Source organism: Microcaecilia unicolor, chromosome 4 (assembly GCF_901765095.1).
Source record: "Microcaecilia unicolor chromosome 4, aMicUni1.1, whole genome shotgun sequence".
NCBI lineage: Eukaryota > Metazoa > Chordata > Amphibia > Gymnophiona > Siphonopidae > Microcaecilia > Microcaecilia unicolor.
In genome coordinates this window covers 342,671,557-342,690,731 of record NC_044034.1, presented here as the reverse complement: position 1 = coordinate 342,690,731, position 19,175 = coordinate 342,671,557, and the positions used below count along the sequence as shown (strand labels likewise).

General features: G+C 43.5%; 1 protein-coding gene across 1 annotated transcript in view; it reads right to left on the bottom strand.

Moving 5' to 3' along the window:
* Positions 1–19,175, bottom strand: part of LOC115469740 (trifunctional purine biosynthetic protein adenosine-3-like) — a 76,380-nt gene that overhangs the window by 19,824 nt on the left and 37,381 nt on the right. The window contains exons 11-17 of the mRNA XM_030202526.1: positions 13,366–13,448; positions 9,466–9,575; positions 7,606–7,804; positions 4,367–4,618; positions 2,422–2,574; positions 1,996–2,199; positions 17–157 (exon numbers count right to left, since the gene is read on the bottom strand). Of these exons, the coding sequence (XP_030058386.1) occupies positions 17–157; positions 1,996–2,199; positions 2,422–2,574; positions 4,367–4,618; positions 7,606–7,804; positions 9,466–9,575; positions 13,366–13,448 (1,142 nt within the window). The remainder of the gene's footprint in view (positions 1–16; positions 158–1,995; positions 2,200–2,421; positions 2,575–4,366; positions 4,619–7,605; positions 7,805–9,465; positions 9,576–13,365; positions 13,449–19,175) is intronic.

Genomic DNA, 19,175 nt, shown 5'->3' with positions numbered 1-19,175 from the left:
GGCTATGTAAATTTACCTGTTCCTGACGAGGTAAGAACTGCCACCCTTGCTTTCCTCTCTTGTACTCTGCCTGACAGGTAATTATTGGAAGCTGTTGCCTGGGACTCATTTGCTTGTAATGCTTTCAGTAAATTACAGATCTCAACACGCTGAGAACCTTCAGACAAAATGAGAAAAGGATAGAGTAGTATATAAAGAAACACAAATGTTACTACTTATCAGGGATGTGCATTTGGTTTCCAATTTGGCAATTGTTTTGTGTATAAAGAGCACACACTAAATTAACTTCATGTGCCTATGAACTCTGAATTAATATGCATAGAATTGATTTGCATTGTTTAAAAATCTGTGTGTTAATTCAATTTTTACACGCAATTTCTGAAATGTACAAAAAGAATCTGGAAATCAGGCAAAAAAAAAAAAATCCCCAAATGAACCAAACATTTTTTTCTGTGCACATTCCTTCTATTCACCAATTGCATCTCTGACAGGGCGATGCTCAGAACTAAACACGGGTGCTAGAGGCAATGAGCATCGGACTAGCGCCCGCATTAGCGAGTGCAGAATATTCAGAGGGTTTGATCTGACTCGTACACATTTGTTTCTCGCTTCCAGTGCTTAGGGGCTTGCGTGGGCTTCCTTCTGCTTCCAAATTATATAAAACCCGGCAGATTTTCAAGAAAGAATCTTCTCTCCAAACACCCTGATGCCTGTTCTGAGCTGGCGTCATTTATTTCAGCGGTAAGGTGGCTTTGTTCTGTGCGCTGTTCTTGGAGCATTGGGAGGGAATAGGAAATGGCCTCATTAACCTCGATTCGACTGCATTAGAATGCTATTTGCGCTAATCTTTGGCAGGCTCATTGTCTCTCGCGCTAGACCCTCTGAGCATTCTGCGCTTACTAATGCGGGTGCTAAGTTTGCTGCTAATCGCCTCTAGGATCCGTGTTTGATTCTGAGCATTGGCCTGTAAGTGTTTTAATGTTAACTCTGTGTTAACCAGATAGTGAACATTAAGTATAACATGCTACCTGGTTAATGCTTCCACGCCCACTCTCTGCCCATGACATTCCCCCTCCCCAAAATATTTGTAAAAAAAAAATCAGTAACACATAGGTTAGTGTGTGTGAACAGGCAAAATACCACAGTAACTTGTTTATGCAGTAGCCTGTTCATGTAAAACAACAAAGCAGTGGGATCAATGCATTTATTGGAACAATACCCGACGTGGCCACGTTTCGCCCTCAGGCTGCGTCAGGGGTATAAACTATGAAAACAAAACAAGAATATAAAAACATATATAGCCATACATAATATCATCTGCAAAAATCATTACAAAACATCGCATATAACATTTTATCAAAACATCTATAGTTCTTATTGTTATTATTTAAACATTTTAATAAATAATTTTTTTAATTTTATTATTATTGAGAGATATATATGCGATTTGAGAACCATAGATGTTTTGATAAAATTTTATATGTGATGTTTTGTGATGATTTTTGCAGATGATATTATGTATGGCTATATATGTTTTTAAGCTTTTTTTTATATATGCTGAATCATATCTATGACATTTTTTTTGTAATTACTGCTTTATATATGTTGAATCATGCTTATGATATTGTTATTATGTATGGCTATATATGTTTTTATATTCTTGTTTTGTTTTCATAGTTTATACCCCTGACGCAGCCTGAGGGCGAAACGTGGCCACGTCGGGTATTGTTCCAATAAATGCATTGATCCTACTACTTTGTTGTTTTATATTTACTGTTTTATAAGCAGTCGTACGCCTTTTGTTTTTTTGTTTTGTAGCCTGTTCATGTGCGTGAATCATACATTAAGGGCTTAACGTTTTTTTTAGTAAAAGGGCCCTAAAATAGTTATTATCTTTATATTCGTATCTGCTAATGTTCAGTTTATTCATTAAACCTGATAGATAAGTTTAGGGGAGGGTAAAGGTTATCGTGCAGTTGTAAAACAATGAGTAACCTTTCTGCTGTGGTTCCACCATCCCAATCAGCCATGCTTCCTCGTGCTTCTGTATAGTCCTCAGAACCTGCTCTGCCATCTTCTTCTCCACCACCAGGACGGCGCCAATGCCACAGTTAAAGGTCCGGGCCATCTCCTCTTCTGAGAGCGCACCTTCTTTTTGCAGCCAGGAGAAGAATTCAGGGATCTTCCAGTGATGGGCATCTGTAAATTTAGGTCAGACACATCAGTTGATATTATTGGGCCCATGCAGGCCATCTGCTGATTTTTATGGAAAGACATGAATGAGCAGGTTTATTAGGTCACGAATATACAGGTAAATACAGATATGATATATCTTCTGGACTAGGCATGCCTTGTTTAGTTCTGATTTTATTTGCAAATCAAATTAGAAGTAAACATGGAATGCCCAATCCAAAACCTTACCTAAGCGTATAGCGAGAAACTCTGGCAGAACTCTGGGGATGTTCTCCAGGAAGCCTCCCCCAGTGATTTGAGCGTAGGCTTTTACATACCCCGACCGGAGGACAGCTAAAAGTGTCTTATTGTAGATCTTTGTTGGGGTTAGCAGGAGTTCTCCTGTGAATATACAAGATTATACAAATACAGATCATAGTACAGGAGTGTTCTAGTGGCATGGCTAGCGCGAGGATTTTATTATTTATTGATTGATTTGGATATTAGGTTCTGTAAACAAACTTTCAGCCCTGCACCCCTTCAATTATCTTTCAGGCCCTAGACCCCCCCCCCCCCCCCGAACCTGAGATTTTGAAGTCCTTTCATTAAAGGGTGATAAGCCCTAACATGTAATTAGCGTATAAAAAATGGTTATTGCAAAATGTGTTAAGGTGTTTTACGGTATATTGACTCTTTGTGCACGCTAATTAAGTGTGATTTTCTTTTTAAAATTTTTGTTGGGAGGGGGAGTGGGAACCAGTTGCCAGTTAAGTAAATTCTTGAATAAGAGTTATGTGGTTTGAGCATTGTTGATAACTAATGCCCATAGTGAATCAATGGATCAATGACGATTTGCACTTTACTGCCTGATGAAAGTTCGCTAAGCAGTACTGATGCAGCTAACTCTGAAGATCCTATGATACAACATATTAAGTACACCACATGTGCATATTACAGTGATGAAGGGTGTATGTGCCTGGGATTAATTTTGAAATTTGCATAAGAATATACAGGCATCTTTAGCGTTTAGCATGCGCTAATTAGGAATTAGGAAAGCTGGTAAATTGGGCAATAGTATAATGATGGGTGATTTCCAGTTACCCCAATATTGTATGGCCCTAAATGTGGGTTTTGTACCTGGGGCAATGGAGGGCTAAGTGACTTCCCCAAGGTCACAAGGAGCTGCAGTGAGAATTGAACCCAGGTCACCAGGATCAAACTTACTGCACTAACCATTAGGCTACTCTTTCACACTGGCTGAATAAACAGACAGATAAAGAAATGTTTAAGACATTAGGAAAGCTGGTAAATTGGGCAATACCGTGTTTCCCCGAAAATAAGACACTGTCTTATATTAATTTTTGCCCCCCAAAATGTGCTAGGTCTTATTTTCAGGGGCTGTCTTATTTTTCGGGCAAACATCGGGGTTGGATCGGGGTTGGCCCGCCTGCCCTCCCGGAACTAACCTTAAATGACTCCTTTCACCTTCACAGCAAGCAGCAGCAGGGCAGGCCACTCCTTCCTTCCGTGTCCCGCCCTCGCCTGACGTAACGTCCGCGAGGGCGGGGCATGGAAGGAAGGAGAGGTCTGCCCTGCTGCTGCTTGCTGCGAAGGTGAAAGGAGGCATTTAAGGTTAGTTCTGGGAGCAACGGAGGGTTGGGTGGAGGGAGGCCCGGCGACCTCGGGTGGGGGGGGCAGCCTGGGGGCGGCCTTGTCTGGCTCTCGGCGGCCCTGCTTTCAAACAAAAATTTGCTAGGTCTTACTTTTGGGGGAGGCCTTATATCTACCAAGTCAGGAAAACCTCTACTAGGTCTTATTTTCGGGGGATGTCTTACTTTCGGGGAAACAGGGTAGTATATAATAATGGGTGATTTCCAATTACCCCAGTATTGACTGAAATCTAAATGTGGGTTTTGTGACCCCATTTGAGGTCCTGACCTACAGGTTGAGAAGCTCTACCATAAACCATACAAGGAGCAAGAGAAAGCAGCCAGGCTAATGAACATTTTTTTTTCTTTGTGAGTTTTGTTATCCTAGTACAGTTCATAATGGTGAGTGAATGTCAAACTGTTTGTGTCAGAACAGGTCTCATCCAGTCCTGTAGCGTAGCCTCTTCTGCCCAGTACCACAAAGTGGCACTCTATTTTAAGTCCCATACTCTATAAAGCTAAGTAGAGATGATCACTCAGCATACCCCAAGTATGGTGCTCTCCACGCTCAGGAGCAGGGGAGGAGTACGTCAAGGAAGACTTTTCAAGAATCTTTCTCACGAGACTAAAGCCATTGCTGTGCAGCCCAGAAGAAGCTACTCCAATGATAACATCCCCATCGCGTATCCTCTCCAGCTGTGGGAGCATGTGCCCACGCTCCACTGCGCCAACCGCAAACCCAGCAAGGTCGTATTCTCCAGGGGAGTACATGCTCGGCATTTCTGCAGTCTCTCCACCTGTGAGGATAAGATTTTTTTTAAAAACTCAGGACGTCAGACTCACAGAACCAGAACGAAGCCTTGCGCCGGAAGAAGAGGACCAAGGCTGGTGGGGGATGGGGTCCCTGCAAGCAAAGGTAGGCGACAGCGGGGGAGGCTTGGCGGCGGGAGGGGAGGTTGAGAGGGTCATCAGCAGAGGGGTCCAGGGCCAAATCTACGGGGGCCCAGGCAGGGGTGTGCTGGTAAATTGCTAACAGGGGGCTCTCTCTCGCCAGCAAAGTAAAAGAGAATTCAGGAGGGGCCCAAGCCCACATTTTGGGATCCATTTGTTAAAGTAGCCATGGAGAACCGGCTCCCAAAATTCTTAATAACTTAACAAACGGCTCTCGAGAGCCTGTGAGAGCCTGCTCCAGCACACCACTGCAGGCCACCGTGGCCCCACATAGCTACGCCACTGTTTTGTACATGGGGCAATGGAGGGTTAAATGACTTGCCCAAGATCACACGGAGCTACATTGGGAATTGAATCCAGGTCACCAGGATCAAAGCCCGCTACATTATCCATTAGACTACTCCTCCACTCCGAACAGACAGGTGAAGAAGTGTTTACAGACATTAGGAAAGCTGGTGAATTGGGCAACAGCATAATAATGGGTGATTTCAATTACCACTATAATAATCCGGAATAAGTAGGATCTATTTTCAATAATCTTGTCACTCTCCTACCAATTATGCAACGTGTTTGAGGGACACCTTTAATAAAACAAAAAAGTGGAGAAAAAAAGAGACCTCAGGTCACTCGGCTAATCCTCGTTCTTAAAGGACAAGCCTTTTGTATAATGAGGAGGCCTTATCAGTCATGGGTCTCAAAAAAAACTCCACTGAATTACTTATAAATTTCTAGTCCCAACAAACAGATGCATAAGAGACACTGTTTTCAAATACATTCAAGCTTGGCAAGAGTACTTATCTCAATATATGAATATTTAGAAAGTCCAGCCGTGTTCAATGTGTTCTTTTGACATTCGAAAGGTCCCGACAGGGAAGCCCTGTTTCGCTAGATATAGTAGCTGCTTCAGGGGAATCTTTCACAATGTACACAATCCCAAGCCTGTAAAATATCTCCGTCTCCAATCTCACTGGAACAGAAAATGGCGGACAGCTTCTCTAAACCCGTGGAAAGTTTAAATACTCAGCGTCTGACGTCATCTCATTTTCATCCAATCAGACGTGCACTATTCAAAGAAACGCTTTCCACTCAATCGCCACATTTAAACCTTTGGGAATGACAGTCTGTAAATTAAATATCCAACGTTGTTCTCTTTGTCTTAAAATTCGTCTAATGTCTCCCTTCCTTTCCGTTATTTTTATTTGTTCTAATACAATGCATTTTAAAGCCGAAAATTGATGTTGATATTTCAGACAATGTGTAACCATGGGCTCATAAATCTTACCCGTATGTATGCAATGTCGGTGTTCTATTAACCGTGTTCTTAAATTCCGTGAAGTTTGTCCCACATAGCATAAACCACACGGGCATGTAATAACGTATATTACATGCGATGAAGCACAGTTTGTATTGGCATGTAGCATATACGTTTTCTTTGAATGGGGATCCGTAAAAGTGCGAGACTGTATCATAATATTGCACACAGAACAATGTCCACATGGACATTCTTGCCAAGCTTGAATGTATTTGAAAACAGTGTCTCTTATGCATCTGTTTGTTGGGACTAGAAATTTATAAGTAATTCAGTGGAGTTTTTTTTGAGACCCATGACTGATAAGGCCTCCTCATTATACAAAAGGCTTGTCCTTTAAGAACGAGGATTAGCCGAGTGACCTGAGGTCTCTTTTTTTCTCCACTTTTTTGTTTTATTAAAGGTGTCCCTCAAACACGTTGCATGATTTCAATTACCCCAATATTGACTGGATAAATGTTACTTTAGGGAGCGCTAGAGAGGTAAAGCTCCTAGACATAATAAATGACTGCTTTTTGGAGCAACTGGTCCAGGAACTGAGAAAAGGGAGAGCTCTAAAATCTACACTGGCTACCCATCAAATCACGTATATCATTCAAGTTATGCTCACTGGCCTACAGAATAATCTTCAATCAAGCACCAAAATACATGTCAAACCTAATTGAATTACCTATATCCAGGGCTGCCGAGACACTGGGCCGGACCCGGGGCAAGGTCGCCCCTGGGGCCCCGCTGTCACCACCGCTGCCGCCCCCCCCCCCCGAGGTCATCCTTGCTGCCCCCCCTCCGTCCACCACCGGGCCGGGCCCCCTGAATTCAAATCATAGCTCCTCACCTTGACTTCGTTCCACCCTCGTCTGACATAACTTCCATGAGGGCGGGACACAGGGAGGGAAGGCCCGATGGGAGGCGATCTGCAGACTGCCGCTGTTGCGCTTCTTTCACACGGAGCGAGGTCGAGGTGAGGCGCTAGGATTTGAATTCAGGGGGGCCTGGCCTGGTGGTGGACGGAGGGGGGGGGCGGTGCCGGGCCCCCCTTGGAGGCCAGTGCCCGAGGAATTTTGTCCCTTCTGCCCCCCCCCTCTCGGCGGCCCTGCCGAGAGGGGGCGGCAGGAGGGACAAAATTGTGTCAAGGGAGCACTACACTTCCCTAAGTGCCAAGGACTAAAATACAAATCCTCATACTCAACCAGCTTCACTTACATTTGCCCCAAGATTTGGAACACAATACCAAATACACCAAACTAAACGAATTCCTACACAACCTTCCGCAAACACCTGAAGGCCCACTTCTTCAGAAAGTTTTTCTTTGATGAACCCACACAGTCGGCCTGAACAACAACCAACACACCTTGCTGCTTGGTCACCAACAGATCATGAACTAAGCTCTCAACTACTCCAAACAACATTGTAAGTTGTCTATCCGAAGTAAACTGTAAGCCACATTGAACCGACATCTAGATTGGAAAATGTGGGGTACAAATGCAGAAATAAATAAATAAATAAATAAATAAATAATCATACCCAGGACAGCACATCCTGCGATTTTACAGGCTTCTGCTATTCCAGCTACAACAGCTCCAGCCACATCGTCATCCAGTCTCCCGTAGGCGAAGTAATCGAAGAAAAAGAGAAGTTCTGCTCCCTGAGCCAAGATGTCATTAACACACATCGCAACCAGATCCTGGCCCACGGTGTCATGCTTACCACACACCTGTGCAATCTGTAGAGAGAGGGGAGGAGAAGCTGTGATGATGCTCAAGATGGAGACACAAACTGGGACATTTTCGGGAGGAGAAAGGTGGTCAAAATGTGAAAAGAACGTAAGATGGCATAGAGACATGTGAAGAAAGAGTGGCAGTGCTCTAGGGGTGGAAAGAAACAAGGCGGGACAGAAAAAGAAGAGACAGTAGCAAAGTGATCAGAAACAGAGACACAACCGGAGACAGAAAAGAGGAAATGCTGTGACTGTACTCTAGAGATGGAGAAACTGTGATAGCACTTTAGAGATGTTTAGAGACAGAATGAAACAAGCTGAAAGACAGGAGAAGGGGATGGAACAGAAGTGGGGTTAAGCCAGATTGGGTTGGGGCAAGGAGAAAAGTGGGGCTAGGTCAGAGTTAAGGGAAGGGAAAGAGTTTGGCTAGGTTGGAACTGGAGGGAGGGAGGGCAGTTTTTGAAATAATGGCTATCCATCATGTGACGCCCTCTAGTCCAGTTTCTAGCATATCCACAATGAATATACATGAAAGAGTGCATCTGTTAATTCCCTAAATAAGGACCTGCATTACATTATTTTATGTTAATTGTTCATACATATTATACTTCACATGTATATTGTTGATTTTATTGTGATAAATTGTTAATATGCAATTGTGTATTTTATGTTTTAATTTGTATTATTTTTTTTAAATTCTGGCATATAAACTGCTCAGATGATCTGCTTGATGACTGGTATATCAAATAAACTAGATAACTTGATACTTAACCCTTTCCTCAAGCTTCACTAGATCCCTCATCATGTTTCCCACACCTTCCATGGTATCTACCCTGTTGCAGATTCTGGTAGTGCCCACAAAAACATTTTCCCAAATAGCCCTTCTGCAATATTGCTTACAAAAATGTTGAAAAGAAACATTTTTCTCCCCATCTCCTGCTGCTCCCTTCTTTCCTCTCTACCACCTTTCTTTCCTCAACCTCACCTCCTGCTTCCTGCCTCTTCCTTCATTCTCCTTTCCAGTCTCTAGCCTCCTTAGCTCCTGTTTATTCCTTCTTCCCTCCCCCAGCCAGGCTTAAATATAAAGCTGAGTCAGGGCTAATGAAAGAAGGAAGGGGAAGAAAAATCACCCCAGAGCCTCTTGCTGCTATCTCTGTCAGCAGCTTGACCAATCTTCTCTGTCCCGTCCAGGCAACAACTCTGTTTCTCCCCTTAGTTCCTGTGTCGTGGCTCCCCTTCCCCCCTTAGGTTGGCACACAGGAGCCATGGCCTCCTCCTGCCGTTCCCTCAGTATGCCACTGGAACAGGGGACAGGCAGCAGACAGACAGATGATGGGCAGAGTATGAGGGAAATTCTGGGAATAACATGTATAGAATGTTTGTACGTTTGGGAAGCTTGCCAGGTGCCCTTGGCCTGGATTGGTCGCTGTCGTGGACAGGATGCTGGGCTCGATGGATCCTTGGTCTTTTCCCAGTGTGGCATTACTTATGTACTTATGACGGAGAGAGACATTGGGCAAAGTATGTAGAGAGGAGAGAGAAAGACATGTATACAAGCCTATGTCATGCACATTTATGGTTGCAGTTCTGGAAACCAGATCGGTTAGGTGTGCCTGCAGGACTGGCTTGGACCACAATGATTACAAAATGATAAAGCACTGGATTACCTTCAGCTGGTCTCTAACACTATTCATTGTGGACACCAGTATGGGATCCCTGTAACCTGCTGCTTTCAAGTCAAAGATAGCAGTTGACCGTCCAAGCTCTCTGTGACAACCTGTCAAGGACAAATAGTGGTTACACAGCTTTCTGACAGTGCAGACAAGGTGGGATCTGTTATCTCTTGTTATTTAGAAACTGGCAATATGTATAAGGGGCCTATGAGGAACTTCAACAAGAATTTCCTCATAGGCCCCAAACAAATAGGGAATAGAATTTTTGAATAATGCCCATTGGTAGAAACATGGATACCCAGTTTCCACATGCACAAGCAAACGAAAAAGGCTAAAATAAACTGAGGGTCCAATATTCAGCCTGTGACAATCAGCAGTTTTTAAGCCACTGAATTAAGCCCAGGCCAGGTTTGGGCTACCCAGAAGTTACCCAGGCACTGGCCAATATTCAACTCAGTGCTCAGGTAGCTTGGCAGATACAATTAGGACATTTTGCTGTCCTAGCTTTATCCCTTGACTTATTCTGGTTAGTAAATTGAATATTGCCACTAACCAGGTAAATTCCTGCTCCACCCTAACCAGTGGTGTAGGCAAAAATTTTTAACAGATGCATGCTGCCCTGCGCCCCCCCCCCCCCGGTACCTTAAGATCTCCTGCTCCGCTCCAGTCTTCACCCAGGCAGTGGCACTCCTAGGCTGCTTGTAGCTTGCACTGGCGCTTTCTCTGTGAACCATCCCTCCGTTCACAGAACAGGAAGTTGCGTTAGAAAGGGTGGGACGGTTCACAGAGAAAGTACCGGTGCAGATCTCAGGCAGTCTATGAGTGCTGTTGTCCAGGCAAAGACTGAAGGGAGATGATTTTAAGCAAGGCTGGTCTTAGGCAGGGGCGACAGGAGCGGTTGCACAGGGCCCCGCACCGCCAGGGGACCCGTGGCACTCTCTCCTGCTCCCCACCATTGCCACGATCTGACTCCTTACCTCCCCTCCCCTGAGCTGCAGAGTGCACTCCCAGCACATTCTCAAGGCCACCCTTGTGATCTAGTGGAGTCTTTGGGGCGGGAAAGATCCCCAGTCTTTCCTGCCCGCTGCCGGCGCTGACCCTCCCTGTTGCCACATCGCTCTTTAAAAACGGCTGCCGAGACTTCCACTGAAGTCTTGCGAGGCCGCCACTGGAAGTCTCGGCAGCCATTTTAAAGAAAATGCGGCAGGTTAAATAAACTTTCAACACAATAGAAGACAGAGTAAAGGTGGGGGGGGGGGGGGGTTGAAAAGGGAACACAAGACAGTGAGGATAATGGCAGATAAAGTTGTCAGTAGCACAAAAAAAGGGGGGGGGGGGTAATGTACCATACCACACATAGCAGAAGAGTAGGAAGGTGAAGAGGATGAGCGTGAGAGACCATGAAGCGCGGTGAGGTACTTTTAAAGGAAGGGAAAGGGGGGACGGAGATGAGTGGGAGGGGGGGGGTATAATATTTAACAAGGTGATCAAACAAGAATAACATATGAGCAATAACTATTGGAATTCATGGTCGAGTTTAATGTTCAGTGTTGTAGACTGTTTCTTTATTCGCACAAGGAAATGTTAAAGGAAATAAAGATTAAGGGGGGATGGGGGGGTGGAATGTAATAAAATAAAATTTGATGATAGCAGCATAGGATTACTGTATATACGTTTGACAAAGTTCAGACCTGTCAGGTACTTAAGCAAATACATGTGTTTATATGTGAAACCATCAATAAAATTATGGGAATATAAAGGGCTTTGTAAGGGCATGGGGCGAAAACGGTAACAAAACTTTGATGATCGCAGTTTATGACTAATGTACAGAAGGACGTTATGTTATTTAAACAGTCATAGGTTGAATCTTATGGATATGTTACTCTGTTGAATCATCAATAAAAACCGTTGAAACATGGAGCAAATTTTCTTTTGAAATTTCCTTGTGTGTGGAGGATTCTCCTTCACACAAAACCCAAACAGTTGGATGATTTTTTGAAAGGTAAAGAGAGTATTATTGTGAAAATTTAGACCCGAATGTAACACTGTAAAGCAGCTTCGAGTAAGTCGGCAGAACATGGCGCAGTCTTGGTTTAACAGAATTGATTATAAGCTGGGTACTAAATAGCTTGTTTAATATTTCTTAATTCTTGGATCATTTACCTTATTTGTGGGCGATAACACTTCGTTAATTTCGTATTACCTTTTTCCTTATGCTTTTTCAGTATTGTGTTTTATTATTCTTGATTGAATATTATTATGTATATTAAAATGTTATAAAGAAAAAAAACCCGTTGAAACATAAAGAAAATGCGGCAGATAGAGGGTCAGTGGAATGGGCAGATGTGAATCGCTTGTTTACTCTAAATATAGGACTAGGGGGCATGCAATGAAGCTACAAAGTAGTAAATTTAAAACGAGTCGGAGAAAATATTTCTTCACTCAACATATAATTAAACTCTGGAATTCATTGCCAGAGAATGTAGTAAAAGTAGTTTTAAAAAGATTTGGATTGCTTCCTAAAGGAAAAATCCATAGATCACTGCTAAAATGGACTTAGGGAAAATCCACTGCTTATTTCTAGAATAAGCAGCATGTATTGCACTGTTTTGGGATCTTGCCAGGTACTTGTGTGACCTGGATTTGCCACTGTTGGGAACAGGATGCTGGGCTTGATGGACTTTCGGTCTGTCCTAGTATGGCAATACTTATGTACTTAAGTTATGTAAAATACTGACAAGACATTGAGAAAAATGGCAGTATTGTCAGTGCACTACACTTTCACTGCAGTGTGAATGCGCTGCTCGAACAATCTCACTTCACTGTAACCTAAACATGCAAAATACATATCCAGCCCCACTGCACTATGATCTCCTCTGTAGTGCATTTTTTGTTCCCACTATATTTGTTCCTTGCAGTCCCCCCCCCCCCAAACCTGCCTCTGTCTTCCAACCCTTCATCTCTCCCTCCATCCGAAGGGCAGGCAATTAGGTTGAAACAGCAGCAGGGTGGGGGACAATGAAAGTGCCTTTCACACCTAATGATATGAAAGAAGTGCCCATGGAAGGAAAAGAGAAGGGGTGACCATGGCGAGTGAAGCATGGTTTTGCTTACTCTGAATCTGCCCTAATACTGCTCCAGCTCTCTGCTCTGGTGGATCATCAGTCCAAGAGCCAGTGTGAAAGATGTACATACCGTATTTTTCGGACTATAAGACGCACTTTTTTCCCCCAAAATTTGGGAGGAAAATGTGGGGTGCGTCTTATAGTCCGAAGGTAGAGATTTCCCTCCCTCCCGCCCTCCCCCCGAGTTCGGGATCGCCCTCCCCCCGGCCCTGTCACCTCTTCTCCCTACTCACGTCACGCGATCTTCCCTGGTGGTCTAGTGACGTCGGGGCAGGAAAGAGCCCCCTCTTTCCTGCCCAGCGCGCTGCTCTCCGTCCTCCTGTATGCTGCCTGACGGTCTCGGCGAGATTCAAAATGGCCACCGAGACTTCAATTCTCGGCGGCCATTTTGAATCTCACCGAGACCGTCAGGCAGCATACAGGAGGATGGAGAGCAGCGCGCTGGGCAGGAAAGAGGGGGCTCTTTCCTGCCCCGACGTCACTAGACCACCAGGGAAGATCACGTGACGTGAGTAGGGAGAAGTGGTGACAGGGCCGGGGGGAGGGCGATCCCGAACTCGGACAAGACGCACCGGAGCACCTAGGTTTTAGAGGAGGGAAAAAGGAAAATTTTTTTTTCCTATTTCCCTCCTCTAAAACCTAGGTGCGTCTTATGGTCCGGTGCGTCTTATAGTCTGAAAAATACGGTACATCCCATGACCTTCCCAGCGAAGAGAGAGACTTGGCATGGCTTTTTAACATACTAAACACAGCAGGTCTTAAACCTTACCGGCTGGCAACAATAGTTTAAGAGTATCTGTGGTAATATCTGTGACAGCTGGGTCCTCACTGCTGGTTTGGTACTCCAGACATCTGAAAAAATTCAGCAAACAGTCGATGAAGTACAATTAGCAAAAACTGTACCAGGCATACAATGCAGCCAAGAAATCATACTCTCTTGCAGGTAATTACAAAAATCAACATTTATATTTCACATTCTTGAAATAATGTAGATTTAGGCCCATAGACACAAAACGGAAGAACAGGCCCTTAGAGGGTAATTCTATAAACGGGTGCCTATTGGACGCCTAGTCCATAAAAGAAAGTAAGCGTCTACTTTCTCGCATAAGAATACTAGGATACCCAAATATATATGTAGGTGTTTTAAAAACTCTTACACTCGCTTTCAAAGCTTATAGTTCAGGTTACCCCCCCCCCCCCCCCCATATCTCTCTAACCTCACTATTCCCTATTCCCTTGCACATCTCCTTCGCTCAATAAATGACCATCGACTATACCTTCCTAACCCCCACTCTGCTCACCTGGAATCCGCCCGACATTGGGCCTTCTTTACTACACCTTTCCTTTGGAATTCTAAGTCCCTTTCAATTCATGCAGAATTATCGTTTAAAAGATTCAGAACATTACTGAAAACACGGCTCTTTCAGCAAGCATTTAATCCCGCATAAAGTGCTATTGTTTTCCCACCCAGTTCCTGTAATATTCCCCCCTCACTCTTCCCTTCCCTCCCCCCTCACTCTTCCCTTCCCTCCATTAATGTTTGCAAGGCTAAATGATTGGGATCTTCGATCACTGTCCTATCCATGTTTGTAGTTCTTTTCTGTTTTTTTTTCCTTTGTTTTTAGAATTGTACACTGTTGTGATCTGCAAGGTAACTAATGGCAGTATAATAAACCCCCAAAAACTATAAACGGTCAGGCACAGAGCAGGTATAAATGCTCAGGCCTAGATTGGGGACTGTTGGTGGAGGTGTACTTTGTACTTATGAAGGTCTAGACCAAGCAGTTTTAGTACTGCTAAATATCTAATATCTAAGAATTAATATACAGACTATGAGAAGTGGAGATTTCTTTTTTTTCTGTAAATTACAATGATATTGAGCAGGCCAGGTGGAGCAAGTACCCCACCCTCCTCCCTACCTTCCTCTGACAGGCAAGTGAAATACAATGAGTCATTGCCATTCACTGTTTAAGATGAGCTGTTCAATTAGCCTTTGAGAGACTTTTAGGATGCAGATCAAAGCCAAGTTCCAGGTGACAAGGGGGCGGGGCTGACAGAGGAGAGAGACAGAAAATCCTGCAATTCAGGACAGGATAGGAGAATGGCATAATTGCAGTAGGGTCTATGGGAAAGGAATCCTGACTCCTTTGAAGTGAGATACAGATTGCTTTTATTTGAGGATGTGCTGACGATGTAACTTTTAAGGAAATGCAATATATATTTTTATGTGGGCAATTGTAAGAAACAAATGGCATATCCTGCATATCCAGAGCTGGGCCATGTGACTACTAAGTACACCCCCTTGCTTGAAGGAGAGAGGGGGGATGTCACGCCTGGAGGAGGAGTGCTCTGCCTTGGGTGGCAACTGTGCTAGGTATGCCACTGGTCTATATACACTTGAGTTGCCTAACTCTCTTAAGCCAGTTCAATAAACTGAGAAAATTACATCTGAGGAAGTTGTTCCTTCTGGGGAAGTAACTTTGGTAGATGTCTGGAAGATTGTCCATAGTATGATGTGTACCTGAGAACCAGTTCTTTGTACTACAGCCTATATACCTGCCTGGTCTGGAAGACAAAGGGAGTCCATGAAAATCTTCCTCAGTCTATCTCAATAGTTTAAGGAATATGCGACTATCTCCACGGCTCCTCCCTTTTTTATGTTCCTCCACTGCCCTGCTTCTTATGTGCTACTCCTAACGTTCTATTATTTCTTATTTTTCATGTTCTTGGGTAAGAATAAAACTTTGGTAATGTGAGAAGCTTCTCTTGTATAGTTGTTTTTGGTACTTATCAAGCCGGAGGGTCTAAGAAATCAGTTGGGGAATTTGTATGGGAAGGGTATCAGGTTGCTGGTTCTGAGACCCAACACCAACAGGCCCAAACAGGACATACATATGTAACATACTATTCTATAAGTTATGTGCATAAGTATATGGCTCGCCCATTGCTCCACATGGACTCCACCCTGTAAATGCCCACCTCAAGGTGGGCATTTATAAGGTGTGGTTTGTGTGGAGCAATGGGTGAGGCATACAGTTAATGTTAAGCTTTTAAGTTTTGGACATTGTTGTCGTAGGATGTGGTAACAGAAGTTAGCGTATCTGCGTTTAAAAAAGGTTTGGACAAGTTCCTGGAGGAAAAGTCCTTAGTCTACTATTGAGATAGACATGGGGAAGCCACTGCTTGCCGTGGGATTTGGTAGCATGGAATGCTGCTACTGTTTGAGTTTCTGCCAGGTACTTGTGACCTGGATTGGCCACTGTTGGAAACAGGATATTGGCCTAGATGGACCATTGGTCTAACCCAGTATGGCTATTCTTATGTTCTTAAGTACAGGCTACCACAAATATGTGCATACTTACAGAATAGCAGATAGCCAGATTATTACCATTGACACACATATACACATATGTGTATAAATGAACACAATTTTTGCATTTACATGCATATTTGCTGTTTAAATCTACATAGCTCCTTATGGAATTACCCCCTTAATGACATATTAAATGGCTTAAAAAAAAAAAAATATCTATGATTGGAGTGGCCTAGTGGTTAGGGTGGTGGACTTTGGTTCTGAGGAACTGAGTTTGATTCCCACTTCAGGCACATGCAGCTCCTTGTGACTCTGGGCAAGTCACTTAACCCTCCATTGCCCCATGTAAGCTGCATTGAGCCTGCCATGAGTGGGAAAGTGTGGGGTACAAATGTAACAAAAAAAAAAAAAAAATTTGATTAAAGTGCCCAGAGCCACAAGGAGTTGCAGTGAGAAGTGAACCCAGTTTCCCAGGATCAAAGTCTGCTGCACTAACCACTAGGCTACTCCTCCAGCTGTTCGACAATTCTAGAAGCTCAGTGTGAGACTTTTCATGCTATAAAGACTTCTGCAATTAAAGACAGTTTGTCTGTACATAGACAGTTATAGAAAATGAGGATAGAAGTAAAAATCTTCATATCTTAAATTTGCCAGTTTGTTCTTTGTTGTCACCTGAGATATCATTTAGACAATATCTCAAGGCAGTCAGTGATTCCAGAATCTGACAACAATCCGATTTTTTTCTTGTTGTTATTATTTGCCTAAAAATGTGGTTAAGGTAAATCAAGAGGAGGGTGAACGTGAACCTGATGTTTTGGGCTCAATTAAGTCCTTTAATGTGACATTTTTAGAAACATCTCAAGACAAGATATCAGAGTGCACCACTCTATTGGTTTCCTTTATTTCTGAAAAAGATAAAAATAATTTTTTATTTATTTATTGCATTTGTATCCCACGTTTTCCCACCTATTTGCGGGCTCAATGTGGCTTACATGATTATGTTAACATCAGGATATCAGATACAGTAAAATTGTGCATAGTTTAAGTAAGGGAGGGTAGAAGAAGGAAGGGAGTGATTAGGGTAGTTATAGAGGGTGGGCTTCCGTAACTGATTGGGTTGGTGAGGTATATTAGTGAGGCTGCCGGTTATCAGATCTCATTGTAGGCTTTGTTAAAGAAGTATGTCTTCAGAGATTTTAAGAAAAAAAGATTTCCTCTTTTGTGGTGCTAAGCTGTAAATTTTTCTGATGTGGCTTGTGCCATGTAGAAACGCAGAAAAGCTTTTTTTTTGCAGCTGAAACCACAGGTTCTTGCAGTGGGTGCGAGCTTTTTTTTGAAGTTCCCTTGTGCATGTTTAATTAAATTTCCTGATATTAGCTATGTTTTCTTTGATCCATCCCAGTTGGAAAGGTTATTGATTGACAGAGATGCTAGATAATTTTTCTCTGTTTGTTGGTAAGCTGGGAGGATTGTTACAATATAAATTTATAAAGAGTTTAAGGCAATATAAGTACCTATATTATGAGATATCAAAGAAAATAATTTCTATTATCGCTTGTTTTCCTTTTTCTCTCCATTCATGTGGACTTAGACATTTTCCCTCTTGCTACAATGATGTTGTATATCTGGTATTAAGTTAGGAGGACACTTTGCAGACCCACTCCATGCAAAAGCATTTCAAACATACACTTTAAAACTGTCAGTGCAAATAACTTAAAATTCGGCATATTTTTGTAGGTAAATTGATTTTGAGCATAGCCTCTGGGATTCTATATATGGCGCCTCAATTTCCACGTGAAAATCGAAACGTATTCTATAACAATGCATACAACATAGGTGGTCTTTTACTAAAGATTAGCTTGAGTTATCAGCAGCAGGGCCAATTTTATTCCTATGGGAGCTGCTGCAGATAAGCTAATCTTTAGTAAAAGATCCCCTTAATTGGTTAACTAGCTAATCAGCGCTGTTAATTGGATGTTAACAATGATCAGCACCAATTGGCATTAATTTGAGATTTATATGCACAACTCACTAGCGCTCTGATTCAGGGGCGTAGCCAGACTTCGGCAGGAGGGGGGTCCAGAGCCCGAGGTGAGGGGGCACATTTTAGCCCCCCCCCCAGGGCCACCGACCCCCCTGCCATTGCCGACCGCCGCCGCCACCACCACCAACAACTTTGACCCCCCCCCCCGCCGACGACCCTCTCGATCCCCCTCCCACTGCTAACCCTCCCCCATCGCCACCGTTGCCTACCTTTGCTGGCGGGGGATCCCAACCCCTGCCAGCCGAGGTCCTCTTCTTCCGGCGCAAGGCTTCGTTCTGTTTCTGGGTCTGACGTCCCAGACTCAGAAACAGAACGAAGGCTTGTGCCGGAAGAAGAGGACCTCGGCTGGAGGGGTTGGGGTCACCTGCCAGCAAAGGTAGGTGACGGAGGGTTGGCGGCGGGAGGGGGGGTCGAGAGGGTCGTCGGCTGGGGATCCAGGGCCAAATCTACAGGGGCCCAGGCCCCCCATGGCCCCAAGTAGCTACGCCACTGCTCCGGTTAACTAAGCCACACTAGAGGCAATCCCTGCACTGGTGCCAACATAGCCCATTGAAAATGAATGGGCTGAGTCGGCACTAGCGCGGCTTAGTATACAGAACCCCTAAGTGTATCCTATAAAGTGATGCGCCTAAATTCTAAGTTGCATAGTTGAAAAGGGGGGTGGGGCATAGGCATTTCTAAAATCTATGCACATTAATTACAGAATACACCTGATGTGCATCTAATTTAGGCAGTGGGTTTACACTAAGTAAAACGTGGCCTAAATGAACGCGACTGGAGAGCTGCTCAGCACATTTTATATACTGTGCAGAAATTTAAGCCTAGTCTATACAATCTAGGCATACTTTCCAGAATATGCCTAGGCGTATTATTTTTCCCTGTGGATTTTTCAGGCGTCATATATAGAATCTAGCCCAAGGTTCTTAACATTTACATTTACCATTTTCATTTGATTAGTGAAGTTTACTGCATGATCATTTTATAGCTGTATTATACTCTACTTGTGAACCCATCCACTTCTTTGTTATATTGATGTGGCTCTATGCTTGTATTCTCTATGATATTATTCCTTCTTTAAAAAAAATGAGTTTAAGAAAGATTAAAGTTAAAAAAGAACAAGAAAAAAGGGATTCTGTTATTTTGAAATGTGGCCCTTTGCCTTCTCATTTCAGGATATAGAGAAGTTCTTCAGTCTCATCTCATAAAGGCATCAGGGACAGAT